Genomic DNA, 21,195 nt, shown 5'->3' with positions numbered 1-21,195 from the left:
AGTAAATACAAACATAGAAAATAATAATATTAAGATTGTAATAATTAACACAAAAAATGAAAAATAGTAATAATAATAATAATAACAATATAAATAATTGTATAAATAGTAATTAGGATAATGATTATAAGAAGAACAACAATAACAATAATAGTAATAATAAAAAATTCCTCACAGTAAACTTCAATATGTCAGATCTCTAATCTAAATGTATTTGTCACTTTAATAAGATAAGTGCTTCTTATCCAAATAGTCAAATTATTTCACAAAAAGTAAATACTATAGAAAACCTGGAAAAAAATTGACAGTTTTGTGCCGCATTATTATTTTTTGTGTCCCCTTGAATATGTCATGACCCTTGAGATCCGTCTTATGACTCTGAGGGACCTGACCCCTGCAGGTTGAGAACCACTAGACCAAATAAGTGAAAGGTGTCTTTAGTAGCTCAAAGTAGCTCCAAATGTAGCAGCACAGAAGTAGCATGCATTGATCCATCATTAATGCTCTCATAGGGAAAGTTAACTCCAGCATCATCAACACTTTAGTCATACTTTTTACAAATTTTGACTTCAAGATTTTGACATGAATATTAGGTTAGGGATGCACAATATGTATCGGCAGAAAGAAGTGAATATTCTGTTATTTGTCATTCAGATTTTACAATTTAATCCAATTAAAAACAACCAACAAAAGTTGTTTTCACCTAACCATACATTCCTAGGCGTTGGTATGCCATTTGGCATTGTATACAGAGATGAAGAACAAGTGGCTGCAACAAGATAATGAAAAAGTAAAAATGGCGTTACCAGTGTGGATGTTTTCACTGTTTCGGTGGAGGATAACATGATTACAATTTGCAAAATATGCCACAAGTATTCTGAGAGGTGAAAAAAAGTCTTTCAAGTCACCTGAAAAGTCGTCATTGCAACAAAAGATGTATCAAAGACATACACGGCAGCAGTAGTCGCAACTAGCATTAGCACCAGCAAAATGGTGAGCGCTACAGTGCTGATTTGAGTGCAGAAATTTGGAGAAAATCATAAAATAACTGAAGTCACAGCACTTGCCAGCCCATCTTTTTATGATGCAGAAGACCATGGACTTCAACAGTAGATCACGAATGGCTATCACGAGTTGTGGCTGCTTTGTAGACGTATCACTGCCTGCCCTGTCTAATTTGATCTCCACACATTCACTGTCGGATTGACAACAGCATCAGTGGCATGAAAAGGTAGGCTTGTCTTCCTTATACAACAGAAGAATGGAGCATTGCTATATCTTTCTTTATAAGGCCGTCCTACAGGAGCTGCCGTCTTATTTATGCTCCTTATTGACTCCTAAAGTTGTCAGCGGCTGTCATATTTGGTCCCATGGACAATTTCTTTTTGTCATTCCTTGGACTCGCTCTGTCTTTGGTGAAAGTGCTTTTAATGTCTTTGCTCCTTCTCCTTGGTTTGAGCTTCAGGGTCGCCTGAAACTGGATTCTGTAATTCGATTGGAGGATTTTAAAACTAGGATAAAGGATCACCTGATCAGCTTGTGGACATGTTTTAGAGCTTAACAATGCTAGTTTATAAATCAGTGTATTAGTTGCTTGTCACTATGTGCTTTGTCCTGTTCTATTTGTGAAACTTTTTGTGCTGCTATGATACAAGAGACGTTGTATCTCAATGGGAGTATTTCTGGCACAAGAAAAGTTAACTCTTGTGTTTTCCTTGTTTGGACAACGCAATTTTTGTAGTAATGTCTGTTTAAAAACCTATAGTATTAAGTTTCACCAGATTCTGTATTCTATCTTTTTCGCCAACTTCCTTTGACCTCATTCATCAAACTTTTAACCCTTTAGTGTATTATAATGGTCAACATGGCTTATTTATATGAAGCTATGACTTGATTTGGGGTTTTAAAAAACATAATTTTTGAATTATTTTGACAACAGTTATGATCAGCTAAGAATTTCTTCATGATTTTTCACAGTCTCCTTCTTGTGAATGTTTGGTCAGAATATTGTTTTGAAACCACTTATTATGTTTTAACTGCAGCAAATCATAACACTTGTTGTCCAAATTTTGTTTTACACCTCTTTAGTCAACTTCATGCAAAGTCATTGCCTTAGGTTTTACAATTATTTTTAAAATATATGGTCCATAATGCCCATTTACATGAAATCATACGTTGTTTTTGTGTCTGCTTTAGCTGAAACTTTGAATTATTGTTGTTATAATTATAATCAGAGGAATATTTGGTGATTTATGATCACTGACAGGTCTCTGTAAAAATTTGGCCAAGATAAAATTTTGAAACTGTTTCAAATAAATAATAATAATAAATGTTTAGACCTGTGAGTATGCCGAGGTCCACGGCCCAGTGGTTGGATGAAGATGTAGTGAAAACAACATTATTGCATACACAGGAGTTTCTAACCCTCAGGTACAAATATGTAAAAAAAATATACCAGTAATCGTATCTGTATCAGCCCTTTGAAAACTCCATATCGTGCATCCCTACTGAGAATGTTTGAGTAATGCTTTGGTTGTATATATACTAGAGATAGACCGATATGTTTTTTTCAGGGATGATACCGATACCGATTATTAGTAGTCAAGGAGGCCGATAACCGATATTTGGAGCCGATATACATTTGCAGTAAAAGGGGAAATATTTGTGTAGGAATTTTGAATAATACAAACTCCAACACTTCATTTAAATTCCTTTAAGCATGTTTATTAAACAGCTGTTCAGATTTGCAACATGTTAAAGATTATTTTTTATCTTAGATGACAGACATCTTTGTTTTAAAATTCTAACACAAAGTGCAGGGAGCTCCTACGCTCAGCAGCATGTCTTATAAAGTTCAATGAAAAGTTAAACAAATAGATAGCTCTCTAAAGTTTTCTATAGTAAATAAAGTTTTCCAAAATATCAATATAACTCAAATGTTAATATTTCACTTATCTTTGTTTTATGGGGTTATTTAAGTTTTTTAGAAGTGTGGTTGAATGAGTTTTAAATCACTAGTGATTGTAGGGGCCACAACGGATGCTGCTCAGCTCGTCCCCTGTGATGAGAAACTGCAGGAGAAATTGAACACAAGCTAGGCTACGGTTTCTGCAGACAGTGTCATTTCTGCCAAGTGATTTAGTGAATTTTGAGCCAAATAACTCAGTTTTAAATTGATCTCTTATCGGCCGTCAGATTTTTAAAAAAGGCTGATGCCGATATGCGTCAAAATGCCGAATAGGCCCGGCCGATAATCGGTCTATCCCTAATATATACTTCAGTAAAATGTTTGAATACTTCTCTTAGCATGGCTAAATACACAAAGAATGACACTTGAAAAGCAACCAATTAAAAAAAAAGTTTTATTGTTATCTCAGGAATACAGTAGACTGCTGTGCACAGCACATACGTACAAAAATAAAAGGAAAAAACTTTAATATCCTTACTTAGCATTGTCTGTTTTTCAGAAACAAAGAACTGAAGTTTGTTTCGTCTTCATTTACAGTCATCAGCAAACCAAAACTAAGGCAGAGGGTGAGGTATATGAGAACAGAGATGAGAGGAATAGAGCGAAGCTTCACTCCCTGTCAGAGCTGGAGTTTAAAAAAAAACACACATGAAGCACACTCCCCTGGTTAAGATCAGGGCTCAGGCAAGCCAATACATCAGACATTGTTAAAAAGATATTCCTCATCATGAATGGATTCAAATTTAATCTATGAGAAAGCCGTGGAACGAAAAATAAAAGATGACAGAAATCTGGATAAAGTTTTTTTTTGGTCAAAGCTGAAAGGTGAGCTTTTTGTTTGAGACACAGACCGTCGCTCTTTTGGGGGATCCAGCTCTTCTTAACAGAAAGCTTATGAACAAGATGTCATCAATAAGGTGCTGCTAAAGACGTCAGACATCTTGACTGTGAGGTTTGCATGTGAAGAGCTTGTTGCTGTGCATGTGCCAAGTTCACTTCCACACCTTCCTCAGCTGAAAGTGCTGAAAATGTGAAGTTAGTTTGTGTGCTGCTTCAGCGGAAAAGAGTTGATTCATTCCCAAGATCTGTGGTATTTCATGCAGCCTCATCTACAGCAGCAACAAGTCTTTGTTTGAGCCAAGCTCTTGAAAAACTTGCATCGTGGCATAATTTAAAGAACCCTCCGAACAAAAAACAAACGAGATTTAACTATGAAAAAATACTGTTATAAATTGACCTGTGCATGAAGACAAATGAGCAGCAGGTGATACTGTGTCAGGATGTAGTGAAAAAGTGTTTTGGGGATCCGGGCGGTGCCCAGGAGTAGTAGTAGCAGCAGCCTCCAGAGGATGACCGTGGTGCCATCCTGCAGCAGCAGAGGTGAGGCTCTGCGTGACTGTGCTCCTCACACACTGCATTAACTCTGCAGATGTCCCCTCCCCAGAAATATCCCAACACCAGTGCTTGGAAAGAGGAGGGGACAGCATGTTGTGGGGCTGAATGTTAAAGAGGTGGGGCTCTTAACTCCGAGATTGTTTTCAGGGAGCAACCAGTGATGAGTTCACTTGTATGCTGGGTTGTTTTGGCGTAAGTGCAGCGTGTCCTGATTCAAATGTAGCTTAAAATTAAGATTTCATGGAAGCAGTTCGACCCGCATAGCTGACAACTGCGGCCGCTGGGGTCGAGGCCAAGGCCGGTCCGTGACTCTGACCTTGAACTAAAATCGGCTGAAAGGAGAGGAGGAAGCTCCTGGGTTACAGCCGGAATCCCAAGGTCCCTGCCTGCAGCTGGTGAGGGAGGGGGGGGGTTCAGAGATGAGTAGGGATGTGTGGTTTGGTGAGGGGGAGAAACTCAGGTATGTGGGAGGCTGCTTGTCATCCTGGCAGATTCACATTCCTGCAGGGGGTCTGACGAACAACAAAGACAGCGGGGCCGGGCTCCCTCGCATACGTCTTTCCTGGATTTAAATAGTCCTGCTTCCTCTCTGAAGGCAGGAATGGACGGAGGTGAGGTTGAGGTTTTTAGGTAAATAGCAGCAAAAGCTACGTGGAGAGATGCACACTCTGAATACTCAGGAACAGAGCAAGGCGAGGAGAGCATCCTTGGAATATGTAACAAGATATTAACTTCACGCTATGTGACAGCACTGAGTGTACAAAGTGGGGTTTGTGTGCACCTTTGTACGCACACTGCCACCATGCATACCAATTCACAGATCAATAACCTGTTCCATTGTAAAGATGCTCTCAACGCTCATTCTCACTATTTAAATCCTTGAAACAAAACGAGGCAGCTTCTCACAGTGTGCATCTCGTCCACCATCTGCACTGTCCTTCAGTTCTTCAGGGCACACCATTGACTCATCCATAATTGCATTTAAATCTGCCTCAGGCTTCCAACACCTCGCTGCCACTGCAGTGCTGCAGCAGAGCACACAGGCAGCCTGCAGAATCGTCCCCAGGGGGACGCACAAACTCCACCAAACACCCAAAGTGAAATCAAAAAGAGACAAAATGGCAAGGGAACGATTCGCACCGAAACACGTAGGCACCATCATCATCATCATCATCATCATCATCATCATCATCATGATCATGGATGGTTCACTGTGCAACCTGAACTCTTTTTGCCTCCTTCAGGCAACTGCGACAAAGCAGCGTAAAAAAAGCTCCTGATTTCTTCTTCTTTTGCATTTGCGACTATTTACATCGTTTTTCAATGGACATCATGTTCAAGAGCAGCTTAAGCTTTCAAAAACAGCAGCCCACGTTACTGTAGGAGCTTTTTCAAGACAATGTGCAGTTTCTACTGTGCGCTCGCAGATCTATCCTCTCATTTCTTGTGCAAGCCAGGTCCAAAACATTTTTTAAAAAAGCTCTCCATGCTTTGATAGATAAATATCCCACCCTGTTTATTAGCCATGTAGTCAAACTTATGGCTTCGTGCCAGCTGCTATGGCCGACCACTCTCTGGTCTCAACCACAGATTGTATATTACTTAATCAATCTAATTACAGAAAAGAAAATAAACCAGAGATAGTCCTCCCCCCCCCCTCCTCCTCCTCTGAGGCCCTCTGCGGAGTGTCAGCCCTATTTCTGACTCCAGCGGGTGTCTCTTACATGCAAGTTTAAGGGGGCCACAAGTGGGAACACCAAGGCACCTTTAAATCGTGCAGCAAAGGTAGTGCATTTAAGTTTTTACCCCCACTGCCGGATATCAAGCAGGGAGCCACCAAGCGCTTTCAAAAGGTTAGAAAGAAACGACTAACTCAGCAGATATTTCAGCAAAAAGTCCATGCATCCCTTATTCTAGTAAAGTGGTTCTTTGAGGTAATAAAAAGTATTCGTTTCACTCTTTAAAAGCACAGGATACAGCTCATCCCTCATCTCAAAAAAGGAAGTGACACGTCGTTCGGTTACAGCAAGCACCAAGGTAAAGTGAGACAGGCAAAGGCTTCAGCTCGCCCCGTCCATAAAAACAATAAGCAGCACGGTACATGTACAAAGATAGCTATCCAAATATACAGATATATAAACAGAATAAATATTTGTGTTGTCTCTTGCAGTCCGTCCGTGTGTGTATCATGACTTTGCATTTCTGTGTTACCTGGAAGAACATCCACATGTGCAAATTAATGAGTTATTGCCAGTTTCTCTCATAGCCGCGGGAGAAAATGTGTGACAGTCATGGCGGTGGTGGCCTTGTTGCCTCTCTTTGCGCGGCCATGCTTGCTGAGGGCGATATAGAAGCCCTTGTAAACAAAAGACTCATAGGCGTTGTAGTTGTTGGGCAGCAAAGTCTCCTTGAACTTGCACTCATCCACGAAGAATCTCTAAAAAAAGAAAAAAAAAAAAACCCAAAAAGAGAGAGATACAGAGAGAGAGAGAGAGAGAGAGAGAGAGAGCGGGTGAGTAAATCTCATGACAGCACAGGATGATCATCACAACATATGCATGGTTTCTGCGTGACCTTTACTTTGGCAGCCAGCCGGCCTACAAAGCATGCTTTGAGGGAAACTGGAGGAGGTGGCATGTTGTTGCAAAAAGAAATGCCCCTTTCCAAAGCAGATACCAGCCTCCTGCTTTAACTCCCAGATAATCCCTAATGATTAAAATAAACTAGGATGGACTGTGAGACGGTTTGTTTAGCATTAGCAAACAGAAACACATTATAACTGAGAGAAACTGTGAAAGTTTGACACATTTTACTTCATAAACACATCATTTTAATCACACTTTGACAAAACATGTATTTATTTAACACTTAAAACACTTAACTTCTGCATTAGTCCCCATAAAATCAACATTTCAGTCAGAAAGCATTATGATTTAAAGCTCCTGTTAGTAACTTTTTGTCTGTGCTGATTTTCTCGTACTGTTCATGTGAAAGGAGTGTTTTCTCATCATGTTGCCTTAAAACAGTCAAATATATCACTCACTGTGAATTTTTGCTGAAAAAGTAAAAAAAAGAATGTCTCTTTAGCATGCTAACAATCTTCTGCTCTGACACCTATCACACCCAAAAGGTCACTGCCTTGAAAAATAACAATATAGAAACTGTTAACCTTTTTGTTGACTGTCCCTTAAGTTTTTGTAGCTCCTCAAAATACATTGCTTTACATTTCAGTCTTTTTAATAAGCAACTAAAATGTCTCCCAGGAGCTTTAAACAGAAACGGTATGATTGAAAATTGATTGTTTGTACTTTTAAAAATGTTTTTGTGTTTACTGTCAAATTAAAATACAAATTAAAGCTCCACTGAGAAGTGTTTAGCAGGTTTTCAAACAGACTTGAATTAATATTGATGGCTCTACAACAGCCAAAAAAATGCAAAAGAGTCAAGAGTGATTATTTCTACAATGTTAATTTTAATACTAAAACCACTGCAGCAGAGAAGATGTCAGATAAAGTGATTTACTTCTGCTGAAACAGCTTTATTTAAAGTTCCCACTGGGAAGTATCAGCACAGAGTAATACATTTGACTGAAAGATCAGTTTTGTCCACAGGGGGCGCCAAAATTGAGTCACATTGAAATTCCCTCACAGGAGCTTTAAAAACTTTACCCATTAAAATCTGCACAATTGTCAATGTATATACCTTACATTTAGTGTTTATCCTGCAGTCTCAACAATGTTACACTGTACTATATATTTTCTCACAGCTCTTATGAGAAAATATAATCTGCGGTGTGAAAAAATTATAATTTAGCGCTTTCAATCAACTAGATTGCCACCTACCCCACCAAAGGCTTTAAAATTTTTACAATAGAACCTGCAATCTTGTTGCTGATGGTCTGGTATGCTTTTGTTGGTCAAACAGAGACATTAATATTAATTACAGTCTGTTTAATAACTGGTTAAAAAAAATCCCCATGGAGCTTTAAAAAAACAAACTGGAACTAAAGCAGTATATATGTTTCTTCGAGGAAATATTCCAGCGATTTTGCTTTGAAATACTGGATTATTTCCTTTGTAGTGCTCATTTCAGTAGATTTGTACAAACATAATGTAACTTTATTTTCCTTCTGTGATGAAATGAAGAATGAAGGAAAGACAAATATCAAATTGCAATACTTACATTGCAATTCTACATTTTAATAAACACTTAAGAGCAATTACTTAATCTTCCTAAATACCAGCAGATATCACAGTATTGTACATGTATTATACTCAGCTGATTTTGCTTTACTGAGCTTGAGACAGTGCTGCAGTATTAGTTAAAGGAACAGTACGTACAGGGTGTGCCTGTAATTTTTACTTTCCAATGCTGCAACACTGAGGCTTTAAATATCTGAATGACTCAGGTATTCAACTTCAATATTTACTGAATTATTGACTTTAAACTCTAATATAAGTGTGTACTTCTGAAACACATTGAACTTGTTCTCAAACACATTATCTGGGATTTTATGGCTTTGGATATTTGACATAAACAATGTTACAATGTTACAATGTTACAATGTTATTTAGCTGACGCTTTTATCCAAAGTGACGTACATACGAGAACAAGAACAACACAAGCAAAGATCTAGACAAGAGGAAACAAGATCAGTACGAGTAACAAAGTGCTTCAAGTCCATTTGGGTGCAGGTACTGCCAAGCAGTCTAAAGGCAATGCACATAGTAAATAAGGATTTTTTTTTTTATTACATAATGCATTAATAAAAGTGAAAGCTACAGTGAGGATTTTTTAGACTGTTGTGATTTTGGCACCCCTTTTAGCATTGATGTTTTTCTGACAAAAAATCTCAACCTGCTTTACTTAAACAGTCATTGAGAATCAGCGCTGTACAAAACGTAAGATGAGGCTGTTTTTAACAGCTTGCTGTTTATCGCTTCTTCTGACACCTACCCCCTACCATCATTTCCATACACTAAAAATTAACAGTATAGACACTGTCAATTTTGACACCAATAGTCTTTTTTGCTTTTTTGGGTCATATAGAAGCATCAGTGTTAATTTCAGTCAGTTTCATAACCAGCCAAAAACTACTCACAGGAGCTTTAAATACCAAATTATTTTAAAGTAAAGTAGCATGTTAGACCATGATTAGTCCTCTAACACTACTCACATGGTGTATAGATGGACAGGGACTACTTCTATGTGAGAAGTTATTTTACTTAAGATGCTGACGATTTATTCTGTGATTTTCATGTACTAAAGTAGAGTCTTACTTGCAGGACTTGTTCTTGTAGTGGAGCACTTTTACCCTGTAGTAGTGCTGCTTTTACCACGATATGAATACTCTTAGCAGAACATTTTGACATTAAAGCATTCTCCATTGGGACTCCTGCGAAACCCCCCTATCATCAGAGCGTATTAATAAACACAACAGTCCTCATAAACCCACAGGATGCAGCAGCTCCATGAACTCATCTTACACTGAGCAGGATGTGTGTGAGGGTGTGTGTGCGCGCGCACCAAACGTACCGTTCCGTATAACCTTCCCCTGCTGTTCATTGCGACAAACAGCTGACTCCTCACTCCGAACAGGCTGATGACTCCTCGGTCCACGGTGGAGATCTCTATGAGACCTAAAGGAGACACAGAGTTAGGAAGGGTGTCACACAGAGAGGTGGCCTCTGCAGCACTGATGGGTGGAACCCTGCAGGTGCATTGCGACTGGATGATGATGCTGCTCCCTCCTGAACATGCACCTTTGTGCAGTTTAAGCATTCAAATGTCCTATGAGTGCGGTTTACTGCGTAGTGAGTGTGTGTGTGTGTGTGTGTGTGTGTGTGTGTGTGTGTGTGTGTGTGTGTGTGTGTGTGTGTGTGTGTGTGAGAAAGAGTTTGTGTATGTGTGTCCTGCTGCAGGGTAAAAATAAGTGAGCGTCTAAACTGGGTCCAAGCATTCATGTCATGTTTTTGGCTTGGGAGGATATTTCGCACTGCACGGATGCAGGACTCTGTGCACTGCCGTTTGCTTTCGGAAACTTTCAACCACGCCGACACCTCTTATTAAATATCATGCAGGACAAGTGACCCGCGCTAACTTTCACACAGCCATGCACGCGCGCATAGGGTTACGCTCTTTCTCTGGGTCCGGGTGCAAACTCACTGTATTGGTTCTCATTGTGTGCTCCGCTTATCCTGCCGTCCGGAAGCACCTGCAGGTGAAACCCAATGCCCACGTTGCAGTACAGTCGCCGCACTCGTTTGATGCCCTGCAAATAGTCACTCTCCCAGTTCAGCTCCGATTTCCCCCCGGCTATACCCAGATAGGAGCGCGAGAAAAGCGTCTCCCACTTCTTTTCCAATAAAGTCGCATTAGTCCTGCTCGGAATCGGATAAGAAGAAGCGATCCCCCAGAGAGAAGTCCACAGTACAAGAATTGCCGGCAGCGTCCAGTGCGTCCTGGCCCCGCTGGACATGCTGTATAGGCACCTTTGCGCAATGGCCATCCAGTTTATCTTTGGGGCACGTGGTCAAAGTTACCTGCCCTAAAAATGCAACTCTTCTTATGTTTTGTCCTTTGGCATGGTGGCGGTAAAGGCTGATTTGGGGATCAAGGCAGATCAAGGCCCCATAGCCCGAGATGTGAGCAGCAGCAGCAGGAGGAGGAGGAGGAGAGGCACGGAGCGCGTCGGAGCTTGATTTGGTGCCGGTGGCGATGATCATCTTTCGCCGCTCCGCGCCTCTGCTTAGGCAACGCTGGCCGTGGAGGGGACAGACCACTCACCGCAAAACCAGCTCACCTTGCCCGACTCCCACATCCTAAAATGACATCACTGTGACTTCACTGCTGCGTCCCCCCATCAAAAGTAGGAGATGGGAGGAGGAGGAGGAGGAGGAGATTGGAGGAGAGAGAGAGTTTCAGGAGCCCAGCAGCAGCAGTTCTGATAGGAATGATAGGGGGGTGCAGCACCTTCACATTAGCGGCAAACAAGTAAGACAGAATCACAAGAAGCGCTTCCTGGGGTACTTTTCAAAATAAAAACCTCATCAGTGTTATTGCTCCAACTCTTAGTCACTGAAATATGCAGTGAGTCCCTATAAAAACAACAACAACTCACCTCCCAAAATCTATCAAACCCAATTAAATACTAAATTACCGGTTTGTTTCCATGGTGTTCATACTTCTAGTAGATTTGGGTATTTTAGAAATTTGATGCTATCCAACATTTTTTTTCAGAGGTAAAAAAGGAAAAGAAAGAAAGGAATATAGCAGCATAATGATTTCTTTTTAACAAAGTACCCATCAGTCTTACTTATAATCTTGCTTTGTAAAATACTTGATTCTGATTGGTCCAATATCAATGTTGATTCAATTCTCGACAACCAATGTGACACCAGGGACAATCAATCCGCAGAAAGGAAATCCGCCACATTTCACCTCTGCCTGTTGACACTGTGGCAAAACCCTAGACTGTATATAATATGGAAGTAGTATCTGTGACGTCACCCATCTCTCATTGGAAGACTCGTAATCTCAATATCTTCGAAATTGCTGCGTTAGAAAAAAAAATCACCCCCCGTACAGTGTGTGCCAATTGAGAAATTAGCTATCCGGACTACACTCGTTTTTTGTACCAGGCTGTAAACATGTTTATTTCTGCTGTAAAGATCGGCTTTTTTGAATTGGTGTGTATGTGGTTTCCAGTAGGGGAGAACAGGGTTGGTTGTCACACGGGTTGGTTGGCACACTCATTGTATCTCACTACCAGAGGGCGCTGTCTCTCAAATTGGGATATGGAAATTTCCAGAATTAGGATCAGAGCTCACCAATATAGTCCTCTCTGGAGTAAGACAGCTGAACTTGAGGTGAGAGGACTTTTTGTGTTTTTCATGTCAAATTGTAAATATTCAGCTCCTCAGTATTTTTCTTCTAGGCTTTTCAACGACGGGTTTATAACAAAACAAGTGTTACCCTTACAAAGTGTGAGGGGAAAGCTATAGTTTAGATTTTTATTAGCTAGCTAAGTAGTTGTTAGACGGCTTTTAGCCTTGATGCTAGCAAAAAATTCCAGTTGGGGTTGGTCGTCACATTCTCTTTGGGTTTGGTTGTCACATGTAACAACCAGTTGAGTCGGCCATTATTGTTAGGCCTATTTGTTTTGTTCTTTATGTTGTTATGTAGGCTGGCCTAAAGATGGTTATGTAGGCCTATCACTTGTCAGTGCAATTAAACTTTCAAATTTAGTTCTGCCTTCTTGCCTTTTTTAAAAGATTTTTCCCATTGAAATACCATTGTGACAACCAACCCCATAGTGTGTGACAACCATCCCCGTGATGGGGTTGGTTGTCACAATGTGTCAGAGTGTCTTTGATAATTAATTGCCTCTTTGTTACAATGAGTTGGAAAATGAGAGGGATACACATTTCAAGCCAACACCTTAAGCTTCAATTTAATGTAGGAGTGACTATTGAAAGATGTTTTGATGATGAGCAATCATCTAAACAGTAAAAAGTGGGACAACCAACCCCGTTCTCCCCTACTTCTGGAGCCAGCCTCAAGAGGATCCTCGATGAACTGCAGTTATTAGCACTTCCGCATTGGACTCATATTTTTGCCGGTTGCCGCTTGGGCAAAACATGTCTGTCTCAGGCTGGTCTTCAGAGTTTTAAAATAAACACCTGCTCATTAATTGTCTCTTACTTCATGTTATCTTTTTCCTATCACAAAGTGTATGAACAAGACATAGACTGAGTTCAACTAAAATCTATGACTCATGGTTTTTAGAAGTTGTGCTTTTATTGTGTAAGTAAACTAACCTACTTTATCTGTCTTCCTCTTGCTAATTGTGGTGGACCTGCAGCTCCTCCTCACATGGGAGACCTGCAGGAGGGGACTGTGTGTCTGAGTGTCTCTCTTTCTATCTCTCTCTCTCTCTCTGTGTGTGTATTTCATTGGCGTTGAGCAATCATGGGATGGATGGATGGATACTGTGTCCAGAACCCAAATCGGGACGGTGGTCATATGTCCTGGCAGCCTGCTGCCTTATTTAGAAGGAAGGTGTAAAAACAGTCACAGCCAGTCACAGGAGAGCAAGTGGCAATCCTGTCTGACACTTCCTTTGCTGTTTGTTCAGGAAGTTTACATAACCACATATTTTGCCTGGTCAGATTGCACTTTATTATTGTAAGTAACACACCCCACGACTAACAGAAATATATTATCATAGTTGGTGGCTGCATTGAGGCCCAGTCGAGAAATAGTAGTGAAGTAAATTTGAAAATTAAATCTGCAGTAAATGACTAAAATACAGCAAAAATATAATTTTACTTTTAAAAAATTACATATTTCTGCTTCATTCTTCCTCGAAAGTCATTATTAGAAAGTGCACTGAGTTCACCCTCCTTTACATCCCTGTTTGCATCCCGACCTGCAGGGTGCTACCAGCATAGGCAATACGGGCTCTGGGGAATTCCCAGCGCGTCACAGAGCACCAGGCTCAGGGGCCCAAAGGTGCTCTCTGCTGCCAGGGCCATCTTAGCAACCAGACAGGCCTTGTTGCTGATAAACAACAAGACAAACCATGATAGAAAACCAACAACCAAACAATACATAAAATGTAACCTTCTATGAGGAGATACTGAAACCGTTACATCATGTTAAGAGTGATCAAGAATACAGTTTTAGTATGTTTCCATGTCCTGACAGATAAACTAAAACGTTTACTGCATAGAATATACTAGAGGTGTGAAAAAATATTGATACAGCAATATATAGTGATACTTTGACCTCCGATATAATATCAATATTTCAACTCTTAATATTGATTTTTTGTAAAAATAAAAATTCATATTTTAGCCAAATTGGAACTAAAATACGACTTCGGTATTTAAAAAACAATAAAGTGGAAAAGTGGTTTTCAATCAAATAGTTTTGACTTAATTTGTCCTTTCAATTTTGAGTAATATTGTGTGATTTACATATACAACATCCCTATGTTTTCCTTAGTTTACTGTGTTGAATATCGCAAAATGTCACAATATTGTGACAGTATCGTGAGGTTCTTGCCAATACTCACCCCTTGAATATACCTCTCTAGTTATCATGTGGTGTGAATGTTCAAATCTATTTCAATGTTAGTTGTCAAACTATTTATGATTTACTACAGTACCACCTCCAAAACAGTTGGGACACAGTGTAAAGTGTTGATAAAAACAGATTTAGATTTTTTGCAAATCAGTTCAATCTTATATTTAGTTTTATTATTGCAAAGACAACTCATTAAATGTTAAAACTGGAACATGTTTATGAAAAATATATGCTCATTTAAATTTGATGACAGCAACATATTTCAAAAAAAGTTAGGACAGGGATAAGTTAACACTGAAAAAGTTATGTAATCCTCAAAAAACGAATAAAACACCTGAAATAAGACTCTCAGACTGTATAATAATGTTGGTTTTCAGCAGGTTTGTAACATGACTGGGTATAAAAACGACATTCCAGAGAGGCAGGATCTCCAAATAAACAAAGATAGGACGAGGTTCACCACTCTGTGGGAGAGGGAGTGAGCAGAATAATGCTCCTCAGTGCCAAATTACAAATCTGAGGAATTCATCATCTACAATACATGATATTATTAAAATCAATCAATCTTTATTTGTATAGCGCCTAATCACAAAAAACATTATCTCAAGACGCTTTTACAAACATAGGAGGTCTAGACCACTCTATGTCAAATTATGAACAGAGACTCAAAACCAAGACAGGGTAAGACTTAGTCTGACCCCACCTTAATCCACCATGAGCATTGCACCTTGCAGTATTTAGCTAGTTACAGTGGTGAGGAAAAACTTCCTTCTAACAGGCAGAAACCTCGAGCAGAACCAGACTCATGTTAGACAGCCATCATGCCTTGACCGAGTTGGGTCTGGAAAGAAGGATAGAGGAGAATAAGAGACAGAGGGAGCAGTGATAGTGATGAGATGAGTAGTAGAAGCTGTTGCTGCTGGAGTCCAGCAAGTCCGTATCAGCTGGAGTCCAGAACGTCCACAGCAGGAGGACGTCTACGGCAGCTCAGAGGAACCTACGAGACAATGGAGCTCAGGGACTCCAGAAAGGTCTATGGTTAGTAACTTTCAATGGGACAGGTAGAGTTAAAGTAAGTGATGAAGGTGTTGGGGGGAAGGGGGTGAGATAGGATCCCAGATTCAGATAATCTGGAGAAATCTCTGCACAAAAGGGAGAAGGCCGAGAACCAATACTGGATGGCCATGATCTTCGGCCTTCAGGCAGCACTACACTAAAAACAGACGTGACTCTTTAGTGGAAGTCGCTGCATGAGCTCAGAACCTCACTTCTAAAGACCATTGTCTGTGAACGCAGTTTGTTGCTACATCCATTCTCAAGAAGGACTGACGCTTTTTATTTCATATTCATGATCCCAAGAGGATGACTCCTTTTAATCTTAGTGATCCCATCTTTGGGGCAAATATTTCATTTATTTATGACTCTGTTTCATGATCAAATATATGCAAAATAAATGAAATCCCCCAATTTGTGATTGGAAAATGTCAGCAAGCCAACACATCGGGCCAAAATTTGGAACATGCAGTGCTTTCCCTGCTAAACATTGCCGTGATTTACTTTCATTGGATGCCAGTACACTTACTGATGCTAGCATTCAGCTTAAAGCACAGCTGAGCCAAAGTACAGCCTCACACAGAGTCTTCCTCCCTTTAATTCAAATTTGCTTTAAGATGTCAATTTGAACAACAGAGACAAAACTTGCAAGTAAATAACACTAGGTCATGTCACCAATGGAAAACTGGTATAATAGAGTACACCAGGATGACTTAGTGAAGCCGGGGAGATAGACTAGAGCACACTGAATAGCAAATTAATGAGACAGCCCCTTGATTTGCTGTGTAAGCACATGGCTATGCATTCCAAGGCAACCAACGGCCTGAATAGACAAAACTACTGTGTTATTGACAGAGCGTAACTTCAATCAATGGAGAGTGGGCACCGTTAATGAGACGGTGCTGAGCTCTTGAGATTAATTCAGCTAATAGTGTTATACAGGCATGACGCTGAGGCTGCTGTTTGCTAATAACACCTTTCTTAAATGCTAAAATAAGACACAAATGCACTTTTGGGAGAGTTGCTTCAAATGATACCACGAATCCTCTGGAGTTTACATATCATACATATACTGTGCATATGGTATTTCAGTTTTCATTTGGCTGATGCAATTTGAGAATACAAGAAATAAGCAGCCAAGATCACCATTCAATTAAAACAAAAAGGGCTTTTTCTTGCACTTTTCAACACTATTGATTAATTTGTCATTTTCTTGATTACTTGTCTGGCCTGAAAATTTCAAAACAGCCAATCACATTCCAAAGTGACTTATTTTATGTCTTCTCTGCACGATAAGAAGCCAAAAAGCCATAGAAATTTAAATTTATTGAGGACAAAAAGAAGAATATTGTCACGGATGAGAAAGTGCAACCAAATATTATGCAGTTTCAAAAAAATAGAATTAAAGGGGCACTAAAGAAATTCAGTGATGCCCTTCCATCATGCTAAAGAAGTCGAGAGACTAATGGAAACAAAAAAGCATTCAAAATATATTTGTGGCAGGGACTTGCGGTCAGGGGAGGCATCATGAAGAGTAAAAAATAAATAATGATTAAATAAAAATCTTTTCAATTTTAGTTCTCTGGTCTGTGCTTTATATTGATTTTCTTTTTGAATTCAATAACGCCCATGATTTCATAGTCAAAACTGCTGAATTTGCGTATTTCCTGTTCAAATACATTGGCGAGACGCGAAGTGCGGCAGCGAGCAGCCTCACCTCACATTGCGCAATCCCTCACTGACTGGGTTGAGGCTTGTAATTGTCAAGTGCCTGTTTCTGTCTCTCTTCATGTCTCCAATATAATGTTATCAGACACTTTTAATATGCACTCTAGTTTTCCACAGTCAAGCTAGTGTATTTAATATTTGTGTTTTACATATTTAGTTTTGCTGATTGCATAAAAGCGCAGATAAAAAAGCACGACGTGAGGCAGACAGTACTCTTCCTCACTGAAGGGGGCCTAAGAGAGCACACAGGTTCACGTTGCTGCTGTTCTTCTACGCAGAGACATAGCGCTGCAATTTCAAAATCAAATGCGGAGCTGCAGTTCGTTCATTCTAAAATTTCGCTCCAATTGAAAGCCAAACATGGAAGATATTATATCTAACATTAACAATTTCTCAAAACTGTACTGCCAATTGAAACGGGATCTAATTAATAAAGGAAGACCAACGTCGGCGCTTAAAGATCTGCTTCAAACATCAGGTCAGAAAATAACCCACTCCTTTCAAACCGAGCTGTTTGGCTCATAAACTTGTAAATCTGACTCTAATCTCTGTGCCTCACCAGCCATGAACCTCACAGCACGTCATTGAGTTGTGGAGATAGTAGTTTTTATTTAGGGACATCTAGTATGATCAAAAACACAAAAGCACTACATTTTCCATAATGCAACTCAACTAAATGTTGCAATAGACCCTCATTACCACTGACATACTCACTTTCTCAGCTCCTTAAGGTTTGTAAAGCAGGCTGTTCTGTAAATATCGTGTAAAAAATCAAAGCAAATTAAACAGGACAAACTTTTTTTTTGAGAGATTGAGATATGAAAGTGTGAACTGCACTCAACTAACTGACTGTTCAACTATAAGTTTCAGCCTTAACAGGAGCAGGAGAAGATCAAAGTGTATAAACTACATAACACTGACAACTGCAACTTATTAACAGAAGGGCAAAAAGAAAACAGAGACACACTGTGATGGAAACTTGGCCACATAGGCATAGCACCGTAAATTGATTTTGCATATAGACTCCAGTTAAATGGATATAATAGAGCTAAAGTAGAAGATGAGAAACTCAAGCAGGAGTAAAGGATCTGCAGTTTACTATTGTCTGGTCAGCTGTCTTTGTTGCAATTATACAATCTATTTAGTACACACACACACACATGCACACACATCAATCAGAAAATGGAGCAGGAGGAATAGCCATACAAACAGCTTTTAAACATATTACAGAGGTGTAAGTAACTGGATACAGGAGGACACAAAGCTCTGTCAATTACTGTTTTATTAAAGTGGGGTTTCAAAGACAATATGGAAACAACAGCTGAGGGGACCCAGAGATTGACGGAGGATTTCTCTGGAATGACATCAGGATCTCTGGCATAGACAAGCAATAATACTCAGGCCAAGCGTTTATGTATAGATGACACACCAAGAGTGTTGCTCTGGCTTCAAAAATCACAGCAGTTGAAACTCCACATGTGCCATTTATGAAGATGATTGACACATTTCAATGAGCCACTCAGTTTTAATCCACCAATCAGCAAGCAAGTGGCAACAGTGGCAAGGAAAAACTTTTTTAACAGGCAGAAAACTCAAAGAAAACCAGACTCATTGGTGTACAGTCATCAGCTGTGACCAGCGAAACCAAGAAAGTGTCCCAGCAAATGCTTTAGTGTTATAAAATATGACGGGCCATTTGTGCATATCATAGACTGTATAAATAATGGACGTAGTATCCGTGACGTCACCCATCTGTTCCTGAGCGCTGTTTTGAAGCCAATCGACGGCGGCAGCCATATTGGAAATGCGGAACTTAACCAGGCATAGTGTGACATAAAGGGGCGGAGTTTGAGCCTCCTGGCCAAAAGCTATATGTTCCCGTCCGGGAGTCAAGTCAGTCATGTCCTTATTTGGGCAAAAACTCGTAATCTTATCTTCTGAACCGTTGCGTTAGAAAATAATTCACCCCCCATACAGTGTGTGCCGATAGAGAAATTAGCTATGTAGAGCCAGGCTGTTTTTTGAACCAGGCTGTAAACATGTTTATTAAAGCTGGAAAGATCGTCTTTTTTGAATCTGTGTCTATGTGGTTTTTGATGTTTCTGCATCCAGCCTCAAGCGGATTCTCAATGAATTGCAGTTTATAACACTTTCCGTATGGGCTTCATAGTTTGAGACCGGATGTTGCCGCTTGGTGCATAATGGAATCAAAAGTGGACGCATCATAGTTGTCATTAAGGAAAACAGAAAATACAATAAAGAAAAACGATAGCGTGAAAAAAATGTTTATTTACATTTCATCATTGTAAGACACTTATGTAGAAGTAGGAACCATAAAGTCATAAGGAAAATGTTTATTGTGGTAATAAATTAACTTAGAAGTAGGGCCGATTTCCCAAGTCACCCCCTACAGGCCATCACAGAGACTGCAGTTAAAGGCACTTCTATTGGAATCCAAGAGGCAGCATCCACTCCTTTTATCCAATCTATAAACGAGCTAAATGCTCTGGTTAGCATGCTAACATGCTTACAACAACAATAATCACCTGCAAATGTTTAGCAGGTGCAACATCTTCATCCTTTCAGTTTCGCTTGTTTATTAACCAACTAGCTTTACATGATAACACAGCTAAGACTGAAGGAAATGTGATTATATTTATAAAGTTTTCTTCACACAAACCTAATAATTTAACACATTTTGATTGCTTCCTGGTAATATATATTTTTTTGTTTATACATTGTTGGAGTTACTTATCTCCTTACAGGGAAATAAATGTATGAACTCAATTTTCATGGATGTTCATTGAAACTTTTCAGAAAATTGCTGAAAAAAGCTGCATAATGAAACCTGAGAGTTACTTTGTTCACTTTGGGATTATTCTCTGGACACTATGAATTTCAACTCGTTCAAGAAACAAACCATACACTTTCTATTAGGCGAGTTAAGTAATACAAAATGATACAAATTTGTAATGCATTTTTACAAACACATACTCTCCCTACTCTCCTAACTTATAAATAATAGTCTGGAGTTTTTTTTTTTCTTTTTAACTTTCCCTTCTTTTCTTTTCATCATTGTTTTTAATATTACTCCCTCTTATTAATCTTTTTTGGTCCTGTATGTAGATATTCTGTTTCTACATTTATACTTTGTCTTTGTGTTGATTGTTTTCTTTGGAGGGTCACTTGACAAGCCTGTTAGGGTTTTTTTGGCTCCTCCTGCACATAACATGTTAGTGGTTAGTTTTATTATTGAATTTACCTGTTATATCTTGGCTCGTGTTATTGAACAGCAATGTTTTGTTTGTTCTTTTAGCTGTGCAATAAATAAATAAATAAATAAATCTAAAATTTTTTAAAAATCGGGAAATTCATCCAACAGTTGGAGAAGGATTTTGCAAAGAAAGTCATGGTAGAGATGAATAAAAGTCAAAGGATTGCCAAAGCTATAATGGTTAATCCTCATGGAACCAAGACCACCAGTATAAACAGCGGTGCCTGACATTTTAATAGATTATTCACTTGATGAATGAAAATTTTGACCTGCTGGTGGCGCTACAGAAATGTTCAAGGGATAAGCAACATAGGTTTGGTTCTTCCTCTGGGGTACACCTATGCAAAATTTAATGGCAATGCATCAAACAGTTGTTAAGAAATTCCAATTTTATACGACAGGAGATTTTAACTGTAAAATGTCCTGCTTGAAATGGATGTACTGGTCCACATAAATCCCAAACAAACTGCATCTTTAAACAGTTCTGCTTCCCCCTGTGAGAGTGAGAAAACTTTACATTATTGAGCTGATGGCAGTAATGTGGCAATCAATGGAAACCAATCAGATCTTATTCTAAGGTGCGGGGGCTTGTAAAATAGTAACGGTGCCACCCTGAATGGAACACGGAGTTCAGATTTTTTTTTGCTGAACCAGCTCATGAATAATTCAACAGCCTAAACTGCACTGG

The 21,195-nt window shown here is 39.4% G+C and overlaps 1 protein-coding gene across 1 annotated transcript; it reads right to left on the bottom strand.

The window, feature by feature from the left end:
* Window positions 1-3,350: 3,350 nt before the first annotated feature.
* LOC117804802 (fibroblast growth factor 6-like) lies at window positions 3,351-11,329 on the bottom strand. The gene is made up of 3 exons (XM_034673178.1): window positions 10,529-11,329; window positions 9,899-10,002; window positions 3,351-6,800 (listed from the first exon to the last, which is right to left on the bottom strand). Exons 1-3 carry the CDS (start codon window positions 10,869-10,871, stop codon window positions 6,624-6,626), a joined length of 624 nt encoding a protein of 207 aa, XP_034529069.1. The 5' UTR covers window positions 10,872-11,329; the 3' UTR covers window positions 3,351-6,623.
* Window positions 11,330-21,195: the final 9,866 nt, after the last annotated feature.

Source organism: Notolabrus celidotus, chromosome 21, assembly GCF_009762535.1.
Source record: "Notolabrus celidotus isolate fNotCel1 chromosome 21, fNotCel1.pri, whole genome shotgun sequence".
NCBI lineage: Eukaryota > Metazoa > Chordata > Actinopteri > Labriformes > Labridae > Notolabrus > Notolabrus celidotus.
This window is presented reverse-complemented; position numbering and strand designations above follow the sequence as displayed.

What these genes read in the sequence shown, in the direction of transcription:
- LOC117804802 (XM_034673178.1), bottom strand. Translation starts at nt 10,871, where the DNA reads ATGGCCATTGCGCAAAGGTGCCTATACAGCATGTCCAGCGGGGCCAGG. An exon ending in ACACAATGAGAACCAATACA is followed by an intron (nt 10,003 to 10,528) that starts GTGAGTTTGCAC and finishes TGTCTCCTTTAG; the next exon opens with GTCTCATAGAGATCTCCACC. An exon ending in GGGGAAGGTTATACGGAACG is followed by an intron (nt 6,801 to 9,898) that starts GTACGTTTGGTG and finishes TTCTTTTTTTAG; the next exon opens with AGATTCTTCGTGGATGAGTG.